Source organism: Oncorhynchus kisutch, linkage group LG12 (genome assembly GCF_002021735.2).
Source record: "Oncorhynchus kisutch isolate 150728-3 linkage group LG12, Okis_V2, whole genome shotgun sequence".
Taxonomy (NCBI): domain Eukaryota; kingdom Metazoa; phylum Chordata; class Actinopteri; order Salmoniformes; family Salmonidae; genus Oncorhynchus; species Oncorhynchus kisutch.
The window spans coordinates 53,469,539-53,485,629 of NC_034185.2; the positions used below are offsets into that span (position 1 = coordinate 53,469,539).

Genomic DNA, 16,091 nt, shown 5'->3' on the forward strand with positions numbered 1-16,091 from the left:
TGTTCAGGGGTAAAATGACAGATCTTTACCTTGTCAGCTCGGAGATTCGACCTAGCAACCATTCGGTTACTGGCCCAACGCTCTAACCACTAGGTTACCTGCCGCCCAATCTCCATTTTGAAGTAGTACATTTTCTTATTCATGATTGGCTGATCCATCCCGATGACCCAGTTGGACATGACTCCAACAGGGTTACCAGGAAGTAACAGCAAATGAAGTTGGAAGTCCCAACAAGTTAACTACATTAAAATGGTGGAAGCCCTCAATGGCGCTGCCCCAGCTAATATGGCCTTTTGGTCACTAGACACCTCTCTCATTCTCTATGATTTAAATCAAGACACCCCACTTTCATTTACACTGAAGAGAAAAAAATCTTATTGGTTGGGGTCCTAGCTCAAAGGGTTTGGTTAAATGAAAAAGGTATGCACGCTGTCCTTTGAAATACGGTGCTGCTTAGTACATCTCACATCAAATCTCCTATGATCAGTATCTTCCCAGCTGAGGGCAGAATTGTTTAGAAAGAACAGTGTGTTAACAAGAATAGAGTAGAAAATATTACAATGACTTTATTCCATCTACATCACCTCAGTAAGGTAAATATTAAACTGTCCTGTTCTAGCCTAGGTTTACTGTCTCTCTAAAAGTAGCATATCTTTCTAAAGCAGTCCACTGTAATATATCATACTAAAACAGTCAAGCATAATATAGCATACTAAACGTGTCAAAGCAAGCTGGTGCGATCAAGATGTAAGTTCCTATATGTCCTACAATACATATTATATTGTATGACTGCTATTAGATTGGTAGGCCAATGTAATGTATCCTAACGTAAAGTAACATATTAAACTAAATGGAGTGGCGCGGATGTGAGTAAAATATCAGTTTTTCTCTGAGAACAGGTTGACATAGTGGGGATGGGTAAACACTCCATGTTTATGGTGTTTGTATTATCTGTGTGTGCGTGTGTGTCTGTGTAATCTGTATCACCTGTCTCTTCCAAGAATAGGTGGTGGTGCTGCTCGTGAAGGAGGAGAGGTGTGAGGAGGGTCTGGGGAACCCTGAGGGGAACATGGTAATGGAGGACAACCAGTCTAAGACTCCTCCTGAACCCACTGAGGAACCACCTGAGCAGCACAGGACCACATACAGTCTCACTGAGGTGAGGACCTGATCCTAGTTCAGCACTTCTATTCTGAGACTCTTTGTGGATATGGGCTCAGGTCTTGATTCATTTTGTCTTAAGTTTGGGACCGTGCCTTTGAATGATCAAACCATTAAAGAGTGTGAAGTTATCAAATCAACGTACATGTTTGCATAGTACTCAGCAATCCCTCATTGACCAATCAGAATGTGCTGAGTAGAAGAAAGATGGGGGAGCAAGGTGTTGGGGTAATTTCCTGTATTACTAAGTGAGAGTTTACAAACCACACACAAGTCAGAGTTATACTTTAAACTTAATCTTTTAATAATATGAGCTTCACCATAGCCCTTTTACTCTCAGATCAATTCAGTGTCTATAAATTAATTCTGAGAGTGTCAACATAATGGCAACTGAGATCTTTAATAGCAAAGATCCACCCCTCCCAACTCACAATGACGAACCACAGGTCTTAGGAAAACTGCACAAAGGAAGACTTTTACTTGAGAGAGGAGTATCCCATAACCAGACACCACCACCACCTGGACAAGCTCGCGGAGGAGAGTGAGCCTCTAGGTCAAGATAAGGGCAACATCAGAGGGGACATACAATGGTTCCAGACACTGCCAAACTCTTCCCCCAAATGGGAAAAGTAGGGAGTGACTAGCACACAGACATTGTGGAGCCAAGAGATAATTGGTTCCCCCCCAATCATCCCTTCACATGGTTTAAAAGATACGTTCACATATGAAGACAAGCCTGACCTCTCCCCTCTCTGGGGCCCAAGTAACTTTTCCCACATAAGCATATTTATGAAAGTAGATAAAACATCTTATTTATCAATGTTACCTAACTATTTCTGATTCTGCTACGACAAAGGTAAGGGAGAAATACATATAACTTATGTTTACATACAAAAACACAATGTATGACCAGGTAATTGACAACAAAAAAATCTATTTGTATCCATTTGTTTGTAAAGTCTTTTCTAAACTCTGCAGGTGGATGGCTGAAGGCTAACACAGGAGACTGTGCGGCCATCTTGGATTCCCAGACGCAGACCGGTGCAGCCAAGGACCCAGGGGATAACATCACTGAGCAGGCCAGGACCAGAGATGCCATAGTGGAGATCAGTGGATGGGACAGAGCCGTCAACTCTGGACTGGGGAACAACTCTGTTAATCACAGCCAGAAACAGCCAGTGAGACACAAAACAACAACCAAAACACATTCTAAAGCGAATACTGGAAAACTATTCCTTACAGAGAACGTGGGGAATGGTCAGTGGTGAGCTATAGAAAATGAATGTCATATTGGTTTATATATTGTGATGTCATTAAAAGTGTTATAAAGGAAATGCTGTAACTGAAAAGTATATACACTACATGTCCGATGTCTCCATCCTTAACATTGTATATGAACAATTATGAAAGTATTTTTGTTAAGGTATGAATGTGATTTTTGGAGCCATAGGATCATTTGTCTCCTATAAACCTTTCAGAGTAAGTAGCCACTCCCTGAGTGAGGTCAGAGAGCGTGTCAGCCTGACTGAACCGTCCCTGTCAACCAGAGTGCATAAAAGGATTGGTAAAGAAATGTACATTTGGACCAGAAAGGCGTTGAGCTGCGGCTCACATCCAAAGTGGTTTGAACTGTGAATAGCAACACGAGGTGGAGGCGAGAAGCTCACCTCCCAGACAATCACTGGTACATCTGATTAGCTGTCCTAAGTCAAATATCTAGAAAAGCTCATTTAAGTGGGACCATTCTACTACTCTTCTCAAATCACCGTATTCTACTACACTCATTACCAATGGGAAGCATTGACACGGCTGGCTAGTCTATCTTCCAAGGAGCATCTTCCAGAGTGAACAACAGTAGAAGACAGGAAAGGGGGGTCCTTTCTGGACAATTAGAGCCTTACAAGCGTGCCATGAAAAGGCCCAACAGCGAACCAAGGCATTGACACGTATATACATTCATGATTTCTTACTCCAAATGGGGGCGATTACTGTGAGAAGTTTCTAAAATGTATCAACGATAAGTGTAAAAAGCCACCATATTGTGTCAGTCTGCTAGGGACCTTTTCCTAATGTATTAAGTTTGTATGTTATCATTTAGTTAGCTAGTAAATAAATAATTACACCAATTTGTGTAGTACTGAATCATAAGGAAGGCTGGGTGTTACATTCCCCAGTTTCTGTGTTGTTGTGGTTTTGTATGTGTGTGTATTTCAGGAAATGGCTTCCTGGAATCCTAAAGCAGCTGATTGGTCAGCCCCATCGCTGACCCCTGTAACTGTAACAAACTGTAACAAAACAGCTGTCTCTTCAATTACCAACTCCTTCTCCAGCTTGATAAAAGCCAGTTTTTCTTCGTCAAGGAGGAGAGCTTATTTTTATGTCCTGTGTTGGTTGTTGGTCAGTGAAAGTTTTGTTGATATTATTTTGTAACTGCTCCTTCAGAGGTATGTGTATGCCAATAGAACTTAGTGTTTTTGGTTAATTTAAATTGTTCACGTAAATTATTCTGTTTTATTTGTTCCCAGGGGGGGAAGGGGAACGCACCTTGGGAGTGTTCAGGCAAGAGGCCTGCGGGCATACATAACCTGTAGTATTTTATCTGTCTATGCACACTAGGTAGACCACCCCCTCTTTCATTTTGACTTTCTTTGCTTTGGTTCCGTCCAGCCCCTTTTCCCCACATTACCATGTTAAGGAATAATAAATTCCCTGTAAACTCTATTTTTCTCTGCCTCTGTCGTCCTTCCCCGCACCTACGATCACATACTTTGAATAGTTATGCACGCTACAAAAAATATTTAGCATCTTCAAAATCGTAGGCATGTTGTGTAAATCAAATGATTCAAACCCCCCAAAAATCTATTTTAATTCCAGGTTGTAAGGCAACAAAATAGGAAAAATGCCAAGGTGGTGAATACTTTCGCAAGCCACTATATGTTCAACATAGGAGGGCCAAGCAAAGGAAGTAGCTCTCTCAGTAGTTTAGTTTGAATAGGGTCCAGTAGGCAGGATAAAAGTGTCTATATTGATCCTAGGTCCTGGTAGTTCTGTCTAGACTCAGGACAACTGAGCTTTGGAGAAATACGCAGATTCACAGAGGACTCCATAATTTTTCCCCAAATGATTATCTTTTCGTCGAAGAAGTTCATGAATTCATCACTGCTGAAGTGAAGGACATCCTTTCTTAGGGAATGCTGCTTTTTAGTTAGCTTTGCGACAGTATCAAAAATAAAATATGGATTATTTTATTATCCTCAATTAGGTTGGAAAGGTAGGCTGACTGAGCAGCAGTGAGGGCTCTTTGATATTACATGGTACTGTCTTTCCAAGCTAGTCGGAAGACTTCCAGTTTGGTGGAACGCCATTTCCGGGAGCTAATTTCTTGTTTTTTAGAGGTGCGACTGCATCTAGGGCATTATTCAAGGTTAAATTCCGATCCTTGGTTAGGTGGTTAACTGATTTTTTTACTCTGACGTCCTTTGGTAGGTGGAGGGGGTCTGGAAGGGCATCCAGGAATCTTTGGGTTGTCCAAGAATGTATAGCGCAACTTTTGATAATCCTTGGTTGGGGTCCAGATTTATGAGGAAAAATATTTAGATCCACCAGTGGACAGAACAATCTCTGTACCTTTTTAAATAAAGGTTCAATAAAAATAAATTAAAAAATTGCCTCAATGGTACCGCCCATACTATGACTGAAGCTATAATGGCACAGATACAAAGATGAGTCCTCTATCTATCTCTATGATTTGTCTAGTTCCCTCTGTCTTATAACACAAACGTGGAAGAATGGGAAGGCGCCAGGCTCAAACCTACATCTTCTGAATATATACCTAGTAATGGTGTTAAAGAGTACAAATCCACTACAGAGTGTGAGATCCTGTCTCCTGTTACAACAAATAACCAACGAGGGTGTGACATGGAGTTTGGAAGTGAGCCGGAACAGGATGAAGTACCTGCGTTGACAGGTGTGGTAGAGACTTCCAACGTTTGCTCTGAGAGGTGTATTCTGGCTTTTTGGCCAGCCTGTACATTGTTTCAAGCTGAGTAAAGGTCAAACTGGGAACTGTACATCTGTCAAAGTTTTGAGAAGTTTAATTGTTTAGCTTTTTTGTGCATCCTCCGCCCAGAGGCAGCGGACAAACCGCGTCATGTGCTTCTGGGATCGACATGTGTAGTGCCTTGCTCTCCGGAGCAGGGTGCCACTCAGAGGAGTGATCAGTGGGGTAGCATTGAGTGTAGAGGTGGATCCAATGAAAAATTATATCCCTGGTGTTTGTGACACCCACTGTTTGGTGAGACGTAGACCTGGTGGCAATGGCGAGACTGAGAATACAGTCTGTCTTGTTGAGCTTTGACACAGAGCTTCTACCTGATAAGGTCAGGTTAGGTTATATTTGCTAAACTGTGAGGGCCTATGTTCCAAACCCGCTACGGTGCTTTATGTGCTAAGGATTCAGACATGTTGCAGCAGTGTGTAGAAAGGAGATCGCACAATGTGGGAAATGTACAGGAGGGCATAGTCAGAGGTAGTGTAAAGTTGGGATAAAGAAAGCAGTCTCCCCTGTGGGGGAGCCAATGCAGCTGGGGATCCGAAGTGCCAGAGTTTGAGTGGGGCAGAAAATGTCCTGTTCTGCGGAAGTGAAGAGAGTATAGGATAGCCCAAGGGTGAATGATTAGACTGGGAGCCCCCTTGTGAATAAGAGAGGGATCCAGAGAGGATGAGTTTTAGTAAGGTAGGATTTCTTGTGTTTATCGCTATGGTTAATTGTACTGCACAGATGAAGCGTGAATCCCAGAAAATACATGTGGTAGTGGAAGTAGCAGAGACATTTTTGGGTGCAAGGGATCTACATGAGGTTTTAAGAGAAGGGGTTCCATGCTCCCGGTCTGTTGGCCTGGAGTAGGATCTGGTAGGGCTAATGTAGTGGGATAGGGGTGGTGCGTTTTTTGGGTATATCTGTGGGGTTATCAGGGATGGGCAACTCCAGTCCTTAGGTGCCAGAGTGGTGTCACACTTTCCCCAATCCCTAGCAAACAGCTGATTAAACTAATTGCATTCTAAACTGAAGGTAATAATTAGTTGACTATTGGAGTCATGTTTGTTAGCTGGGGCAAAAGTGTGACACCAATCAGGTCCCACCCCTGGATTAGATGGTGGTGAGATTTATTCCCCTTTTTGTGTGACAATGTGCCATTCACACTCCGACCTGTGAAAGGCAGTAATACTTGTATAGTCTGCCGGAAACTCACACAAAGAAGTACACTGACGTCAACAAGAACAATTTTCACGATAGCGTTTTTATTGTTGTTATTTAGACGTTTATAAACACACTGGAACTTAAAATATGACTAATTTAACTGCACAGCATCACACACTTACCACATGTAGTGTTTAATTCGCGTTGGAGACACGATTTGGTTGATAGATTAAAAAATAGATAAAAAAATAGATGTTTTCTAGGTAACGCTAGCTGCTAACGTTAGCTAACAATGGCTAACTGTATGGTTTTTCACACTCAAATTGCCTCCATTATGGAGGTGCTAGCGAATGCAGCTGTGGCAGAGATATGTAAACTCGTAGATGACGACTATGCAGTGTTTCGTTTGGAAATAACTCAAAGCCAGAAAGAAAACATGGTATTGCGGAGGAAACTACTGGAACTGAAGGTGGCACGGGAGCGCGCAGAGAGGACAGTGCGAGAGCGCGTTCTCGCCAGTCGTCCAAGTATCAAGATCCTCGACCGATACAGAGGAATGGCAAGAGGTACATTTAGCAGAAGGCCGAGGCTGTGTGGCCTGTTGCCATTCAGTCATATATATAGCTGGTCAGTTTTCAAATACTATGCAATAATTCTTTAGCTATCTCGCACAAAGACACTGATATTCTAACCAGATTATTGATTTACTGCATTTCCTATTATTTACTAAATTAAAACAATGTGATTCATCTAACATAATACATCAATCAATAAATAGTACATCAATAAGTTACCAGAAGTGTTACCTTACATCCTTGTCAATTGTAGACCATGTCAATATTGTACAATATAGTGTTGAGCATTGACAATAGCTAACTTAACCACCTATTTTCCCCCAATCACACTCCCAGGTGAAGGACATCACACTGGAGGCAACAGGAGCTTTGTGAAGCCAGCGGGACACAACACATGGAGAGATGACCAACCAATCACTGTTGATGAGAGAAGTGGAACCTCAACCCAGAACGTTATCGTGATAGAGGTTAGTGTCATAGTGTTGCATAAAAAATGTGTTACTTTGTAAATCAAATGTGGCTGTTTATTTCAGAAAGGCTCAGCTATTCACTTTCCTACATGTACATCGTTATTTATCTGCCATAGGGGAGCTTGTGAGACTTCCCTACGACATTGTTATCCAATTCAACTCATGTAGCAATAATAATCTCCTCATGTCAGTCTGCAGATCCAGAGGCTGTAGGTCCTGGGGTCAAACAGGAGAGGTCTGGAGGAGAGGAACCCCCACGACACAGCAGAGACATACAGACTGGAGCAGCGTCTGGAACGCCCTCTGTAGCAACAGAGGACACCATCACCACCCCAGCGCAGCCCAGGACCCGACACAGCATCACGGAGGTCAGTGGAACGCAGAACGCCGTCCTCAAGTCAGAGACCGACACAGAGACTGTAACTGTAACACACAGGTTCTTACACACAGGATCTGACCACAGATCAGACCCAGAGAGACTAGGGCTACTGGGCTGTCCTCCTGCTCCCGGCTCAGAATATTTACCGGTATTTCACCAGAGCCAGAGGACGGTTAATTCCCGTGGGGATGTTGATGGTGACGCATTAGACACTGGCAGTGATGATCCATCTTGTTCTTACACTGCAGAGATGGATACTGGCAAAATGCCCTTGGGTTTAGAGACACAGACTGATCTGTCTAGAGAGGACTGGAACCGGTACAGTAGTAGTGTATACTCTAAAGGGTGCCTAGATAAGAAAGGGGAGGTTATAGTGGTAGATGAGGTGAAAGTGGAGGGCGATGCTCCTCCCACATGGAATACAGATAGTCACCTAGGAGACGGACACTCACAGGGCAGAGATTTCTTAAATTACAGGGGAAGCTTAGAGACAAATCTAAATGTCGCCACCCACTCCTCTTTAGATGCGTTCAGGGGTCGTGACCCAGTGTTCACGTCGATGGCACCTTCCGATTCACACGGCCAGATCCTTTTCGATCAGGTATTGAACTCAAACGACAGGGCTAGCGCCCAGGTTCAGGGAGAAGGGGCCACATCAGGCAATAGTAAAGAGAAACGATTCCTCTGCATGTTCTGTAACAAAGGCTTCAGCTGCCCCCAGAAGGTGGAGAGGCACCAGAGGGTCCACACAGGGGAGAAACCCTTCAGCTGTACCCAGTGTGAGAAGAGGTTCTCCCGCCAGGACAACCTAAAGATGCACCAGAGGGTCCACACAGGGGAGAAACCGTTCAGCTGTACCCAGTGTCACATGCGCTTCGCCCTGGCTGGCAACCTGAAGATGCACCTGAAGGTCCACACGGGAGAACGGCCGTTTGCCTGTACGCACTGCGGGAAGAGGTTCTCTGAGAGGAGATACCTCAGGATACACCAGCAGAAAAACCATGCCACTCTATGATATAGAAAGTAACCATTCCATTTGATAGATGGAATACCCTGCAATAAAGACAAAGATTAATGAATTGCCAGCAGAAAAGATCCACCGATTACTTTTGACTTACCATAGCTGACTCTTATTTACCCACAACATAATTTATGTCCAACATGATGGGTTTAGCAACAATTAAGTTATTCAGTAACTACAGTATAGGACTCAAACGATGTAGGGATAGGTAAGCTCTCCATGTTGATAGTGTGTTTATTACCTGGGTGTGCATCTATGTCTGTGTAATCTGTATCACCTCTCTCTTTCAAGAGGAGGGTCCAGAGATAATTAATATATTACACTAGATGACTGATAAGGGGCGCTGTTTTGAAACCACTCCTTCATTTGGCACTCCCCCACCCTTGTAAAATATATTTGGGAAGCTACCCAAATGCATTTATTAATGTCTATATTTGTTTTTGCCCTGTTTATTATTACAGACACCTTATTGCATACTTTTAAATTATATTATGTGTGTTAAACAAACATTTCAAAAGGAAAATTAAAAACATTTTCCTTAAGTATTTTTTTTTTTTAAAGCTTCTAATATTTCTGTCCTTACTACAACAACAAAAAATACTTGAAGCTGCGACCCAACCAAATTCACATAGAAATGTGAGTTATAGATCTGTTATTCTCATTGAAATCAAGTCTAAGAAGCAATAGTTTTTGCGTCTTTTACTTACAGTTTCTTACACCAGCTTCAAACAACTGACAATACAATAAGTTTGGTTTTGGAAAATATATTTCACATCAGTTTAGATGGTAGAATGATTCTCTACACTATACTTACTTGTTTTATCACAAACTGAAATTAGGTGAACTATTACAAATAAATAAAAAACACGAAATGGCGGAGCGATTTCTGCAAAGTACAGCTTTAAATACATGTAATTTTGTCCATGAAACATTTAATTGAAATACTGTAGAATTCCATTAATTCCTATGGAGGACTGCGCCTTCTGGGGAGTGCCAATATGGCCGACTGGTGGCTTTGAAGCCTCTCACTGGCCAATAGGTCGTTATCAATCAAATATCCCAATAAGATGCAGAGTGTTCGATTTGCCTGTTGGGGGGCAAGGAGACCATAGCTCCTCTAAAGCCATTGACAATTGCATGCCGTTTAAGGGATTGCAAAATAAAGGTTAACTATTTGGATGTAATATCATCACCTCTTGAAGAGCATTGTCAGAACTACAAATGTCCATGCAAAAGAATTGCGCACATTTAGCTATATCAGAGTTATACAGCAAGTAACTGCATGCTTTTAATGATCAGAAAACATCAATTGATCATGTAATTTCAGATATGCGAGGGTAGCCCACGATATCTCTCAATAGGGGCCACTTTTAATTGGATAATTGAGTGATATAATTAACTTTTATATCTGACAAGTATGAGTGGTTTAGGTTCATTTCCCATTGTTTGTGGGCTCTGCCTGTCAAGCAGCAGAAGGGTACATTTACCGATGTAATGTTAGCTGATCATGTTTACTTTGCAAGTTAGAAACTTTGTACAGTTGGCTAAACATAGTGGTAAGTTGACCTAATGTAAATTTTTCTCCAACCAACATAGGCCTACCTAGCTAAGTTAGCGAACATTATCCCCTTTTCAACATTGTTTTTCAGTGTGTGTAATCATGATTGCTGATGACAGACATGATAGGCTACATTGATTGATGGACAAATTGGCTAGCTAGCTAATAACAGATCACATCAATATGGCTGGTTAACAAGCTAACTTTTAGGGGATAAACTTGATGGCTATATCCAAATATTGTTTCATTTGCATGCCATCTATAGTGATGATGACAGTAGTCCGACTGACACCTTTTTCAAGACGAGGACTTGCCGATGTCGAGCCTAATCTCCTGATACAGCAAGCTAAATTACGCATGTTTGCTTAGCTAGCTAGCTACATGCCAAATGGATAGGCTACCATCGCTTATCTGAAAATACAGTGCCTTCAGGAAGTATTCATACCTCTTGACTTATTCCACATTTTGTTGTGTTCGAACCTGATTTCAAAAGGGATTACCCCATAATGACAAAGTGAAAACATGTTTTTAGAAATGTTTACAAATGTATTGAAAATGAAAAAGATAAATATCACATTTACATAACTATTCAAACCCCTAAGCCAATACATTTTAGAATAATCTTTGGCAGCGGTACGTATCTAAGAGCTTTGCACACCTGGATTGTACAATATTTGCACATTCTTCTTAAAATTCTTCAAGCTCTGTCAAGTTGGTTGTTGGCCATCAGGTCTTGTCAAAGATTTTCAAGTCAATTTAAGTCACAACTGTAACTAGGCCACTCAGGAACATTCAATGTCATCTTGGTAAGCAACTCCCGTGTAGATTTGGCCTTGTGTTTTAGGTTATTGTCCTGCTGAAAGATGAATTTTTTTCCCCGTGTCTGTTGGAAAGCAGACTGAACCTGGTTTTCCTCTAGGATTTCACCTGTGCTTAGCTCAATTCCATTTCTTTTTATCCTAAAAACTCCCTAGTCCTTGCCAATGACAAGCATATCCATAACATGATGCAGCCACCACCATGCTTGAAAATATGATTAGTGGTACTCAGTGATGTGTTGTGTTAGATTTGCCCCAGGACATAAAGTTAATTTCTTTGCCACATTTTTTGCAGTTTTACTTTAGTGCCTTAATGCAAACATGAATGCTTTTCACTCTGTCGTTTTGGGTAGTATTGTGGAGTAACTACAATGTTGTTGATCCATCCTCAGTCTTCTATCACAGCCATTAAACTCTAACTGTTTTAAAGTCACCATTAGCTTCATGGTGAAATCCCTGAGTGGTTTCCTTCCTCTCCGGCAACTGAGTTAGGAAGGATGCCTGTATTTTGTAGTGACTGGGTGTATTAATATACCATCCAAAGTGTAATTAATAACTTGACCATGCACAAAGGGATATTCATTGTCAGATTCTTTTTATTTTTTTGCCATCTACAAATAGGTGTCCTTCTTTGCGAGGTATTGGAAAACCTCCCTGGTCTTTGTGGTTAAATCTGTGTTTGAAATGCACTGCTCGACTGAGGGACCTTACAAATAATTGTATGTCTGGGGTACAGAGATGAGGTAGTCATTCAAAAACCATGCTAAACACTTATTGCACACATATTGACAAAGGGGTTGACTTAAGACATTTCAACTTTTCATTTTTAATGAATTTGCTAAAATGTCTAAAAACATAATTCCATTTTGACATTATGGGGTAGTGTGTGTAGGCCAGTGACACAAAATCTCAATTTAATATATTTTAAATGCAGGCTGTAACACAACACAATTTTGAAAAAGTCAGGGCTCTTGCTTACCCAGAAAGACTCACAGCTGTAATCACTGCCAAAGGTGATTCTAACATGTATTGACTCAGGGATGTGAATGCTTACATAAATTTGTTATTTCTGTATTTCATTTTAAATAAATGTGCAAACCTTTCTAAAAACATGTTTTCACTTTGTCATTAAGGTGTGTTGATGGGTGAAAAATCTATTTAATCAAGTTGGAATTCAGGCTGGAACACAGGGTGGAACACATCATTGGTCCAGAGGTGCTGCTGGTGAAGGAGGGGTGTGAGGAGGGTATGGGGAACCCTGAGGGGAATATGGTCATGGAGGCCAAACAGGCTACACCTCCTCCTCGAGCTACAGAGGAAGCAGCTGAGCAGCACAGGACCACACACAGTCTCACTGAGGTGAGCCTACTGTGAACTACTGTCTGAATGGTATTAGGTCAGGGCTGGTATCTACAAAGTGTCTGAGAGTAGGAGTGCTGATCTAGGATGAGTTTTCCTTTTAGATCATAATGAAGACAATTATTTGGAAAGATCCTACTCTTTGTGGATACGGGCCCAGGTCTTGATTAATTTTGTCTTAAGTGTGGGACCATGCCTTTGGACTATCAAACCATTAAAGGGATAGTTGGGGATTTGGGCAAAAAATTGTATCTACTTCCCCAGAGTCAGAACTCGTGGATACCATTTTTACATCGGAGTCCAGTATACAGGACGTTAGAGGTAATTTCGGGAGGCAGTGCTAACTAGCTTAGCGCAAGGACTGGAAGTCTTTATGTACAGCTAGCGTGCTGTGTTTTCTCCCACCGGTCCAACCTGAAGAGGCACGAGAGTCCACACAGGGGAGAAATTCTACATCTGCCCCTAGTTTGAGAAGAGGTTCTCCCACCAGCACCAGCTGAAGAGGCACCTGAAGATCCACATGGAAGAGACATCATTTGCCTGTACGCATTGCGGGAAGAGATTCTCAGAGAGGAGCTACACCAGCAGAAAATGCACACTGCCCATGTAGAGAGTATCGTGACATGTAATGTAGTCTTAGTGAGTTAGTTAGTAATTAATTCTGTTGGTTTTGGATGTAGTAGGGAACTGGATGAGGTGAACTGAGGAGGGAATGAGTATGATGAGGCAGAGTAGATGATATGGTGATGGTTGGTGTGATTGTGTCTAAAAATGCGTCACTGATGAAGAGTGACAACTATGTCCCTTGAGGTTGATGCTGGTGTTTTGTAGTGAGATAATGATAATGCCTTACTTCATCTTTACTTGACAGGAATTAGTAAAGCTGTGTGTAATGTAATGTTGAACCTTTTCCAAAGTATTCTAAAATTCATTTTATCAAAGAGAGGGTTCCAGATTTACAGAAGTGGTCAAGTGATACCATAGTGAGTAATATTATTCTACTTGTCACATGTATATTTTTGTCCAATAAAAGTACTGTACTAAAAGTTATGTGAGTATGACAATTGTTTATTTTTTTTAATTTTTAAATCAACTTTGTACAGACTGAATTGGTTATTTTTGTATCATTGCAGGGAATGTATTTTACCAAGGTTCAATCAGTAAAGCTGGTCTGAATGCTGGTTTAACGTCATCCAGTAAGCATAACATAATTCACATCGTTTCCTATTCTATGGGCATTGTGGGAATGAATACAAACATATCATTATCAGTATTAAGTCTTCTTTAATCTCTTTCCTGTTAGCGATGTGCAGAATGTCATTTACCTATTTACCTTATGGCCTATAAGCACAGCACAATAATGCACATTGCTCACGCTTACTGTTAACCCTATGGGTTCACTCTTGTAATTATCACAGGTCTCTCTCTGAACAAATGGGCGTAAATCTTGGGATGTATTTAATGTGAATTTTACCCATGTTCTTTCACTTGCTTTTTTCAGAAACTGTTTTCGGCAACTCATTCACATTGTCTCGGTTCAGATACATTGACATGCCTTTCTTTGCCTATCGTAGCTAATTGTGCAAGTTACCTTCTCTTGCAGCCTGCGCTTCGGAGGAAACTTTTGCCGGGAGATTTAGACAATGGTTCTAATTCAATTGGCCCACCTCCTCTCATTTCACTATCCACGCAGTACTGTAGAATCATGATCCTCTAGTTGATAACTTTAGGCTATTTAAACAAGTGAACATTTTCTCAAATCAGAGGAAAAGGGGAAGCGAGAGGGTTTACTCCGCCCAAAATCTATCCTTGTTAAGCAGATCATTAATTATTAAGCAAGTGAGGAGTTTTTGAATATAGGTCAATGGGTGTCGAATTTAGTAAAGAACAACAAATATATGTTTAATTTGATACATGAGTCTTAATTGATATAATATAAGTTTCGTAATGCTGAGGTTGTTAAGAGTGTACTATTTGATGCACATAACATCCCAGCAACTTTCAGAAAAAACACTTTGTATCGAAGTTGTCCCTGTTGATATTCGATCATGCTTATTCATTAGGCTAGTATAGCGTCTCACTCTCCATTCAATACAGGCGGTTAATGTCAACACCCTCATAGAATATTTAAAAAAAAAGAGTTCAAATAATCCAAAATATCCACCAATCCAAATAGGAATAGGCGGGACCTTGACAGCCCGCTGTTTTGCTCTGTGGTGATTATTTTACGCTGGCCCAAATTGAACCGGGCAATAGCGCATTAGGTCATCGGACGAAAGCGTGAAGGGAGTACCACCTTTCTCAAATTAACAATTATCTTCACTTCTCGGTCATGTCAACAAGGCAGCATGGTGCATGTCCAGAAACATATCTATTTTACATCAAATAAATGGTAGAATTTTCAAGCTAGTTTTCATTGTGAAGGCAGATAACTCACTTTTGTTTTAAACCAACTTTCTTCTTCGGACAGAGCTGTGGGCACCTGACTCAGCCTTGGAGACAGCCCGGTTCCAAATCAAATGCAAAACACTTTAAACCGGTGCAAAACACGCCAACACGCCTACAGAGTTATTGGATTCACATGGAATTGTTGTTCAATTTAAATGTTTGAATATGAAATTATTCATGATGGGATAAGATGTGATTTTATCTTCTAAAATGTGAGATTTGGGTTTTCATAGGGTAGGGCTCTGCTCAATCAGTGGCCCGCCCCTGTGAAGGGACATGGGCTATAAAAAAAATCAAACACGCCCTCCTCTCCCTTCCTATATAAAGCCTTGACGACAATGTAACCTCCTGTTCCGAGGACGGCGGTCCTGATGTCAGAATGGTTCAGAATAACTACAGAACGAAGCAAACATCAGCGTGAGCTTTGGTTGCGAATGGTATGAACTTTGAACTCTTATTCACTACAGAAATAATACCTCCTAGCCGTTGAGTTAGCAACAGCCGCTGCAAACGAGGGTTAGGAAGGAACAGACAGAGTATCCTGCCTACCACACAACGACATTACTACAACATATTCAATTTACCAGCAGAGACATTCTTCAAAGGACAAAGGACTCGGTTGGGCAACACGGCCTTCCATCTACCACCAACCTACCGAAGCGCAGCTCAGAGTAAATATTTATTGCATTTTCCTTTTCCAAAATGGGCAGTAATTTAGAATGCATAAGATACTGTATTTATGATAGCACAGCTTCGCCCTTTGTTCCTCAGTCTTCCCGCTCTTTCACTCAAACCCAGCCCCTTTTCTTTTGTGTAACCAGCTAGGGACATTTTCCTTTTGCTGTAATTTGTAATCACGTTATGATTTTATGATTTAATTTTGTGTATGTGTAATTCTGTGTGATTCGTTAGGTATTTAGTAAATAAATAATTAAACCCAATTTTTGTATTGCTGATTCAACTTGTTAGCCAGGGTTCGTGCAGATAACCAAGAATTTACAACTTTCAGATGAGACTGAATTAAGATGACGATTAATATTGACTGCTATTGATGTACAATATTACTAGGTCTTTAAGAGTTTATATGGAAGATAACCGCTCT

The 16,091-nt window shown here is 41.2% G+C and overlaps 2 protein-coding genes across 13 annotated transcripts in view; both read left to right on the forward strand.

The window, feature by feature from the left end:
- The window catches only part of LOC109901251 (zinc finger protein 583-like), an 880,650-nt gene that overhangs the window by 711,655 nt on the left and 152,904 nt on the right, over nt 1–16,091 (forward strand). The gene's annotated exons all lie outside the window — the stretch shown is intronic.
- On the forward strand, nt 6,415–15,262 carry LOC116376433 (uncharacterized). The gene is made up of 3 exons (XM_031836610.1): nt 6,415–6,927; nt 7,273–7,403; nt 7,598–15,262. Exons 1-3 carry the CDS (start codon nt 6,654–6,656, stop codon nt 8,798–8,800), a joined length of 1,608 nt encoding a protein of 535 aa, XP_031692470.1. The 5' UTR covers nt 6,415–6,653; the 3' UTR covers nt 8,801–15,262.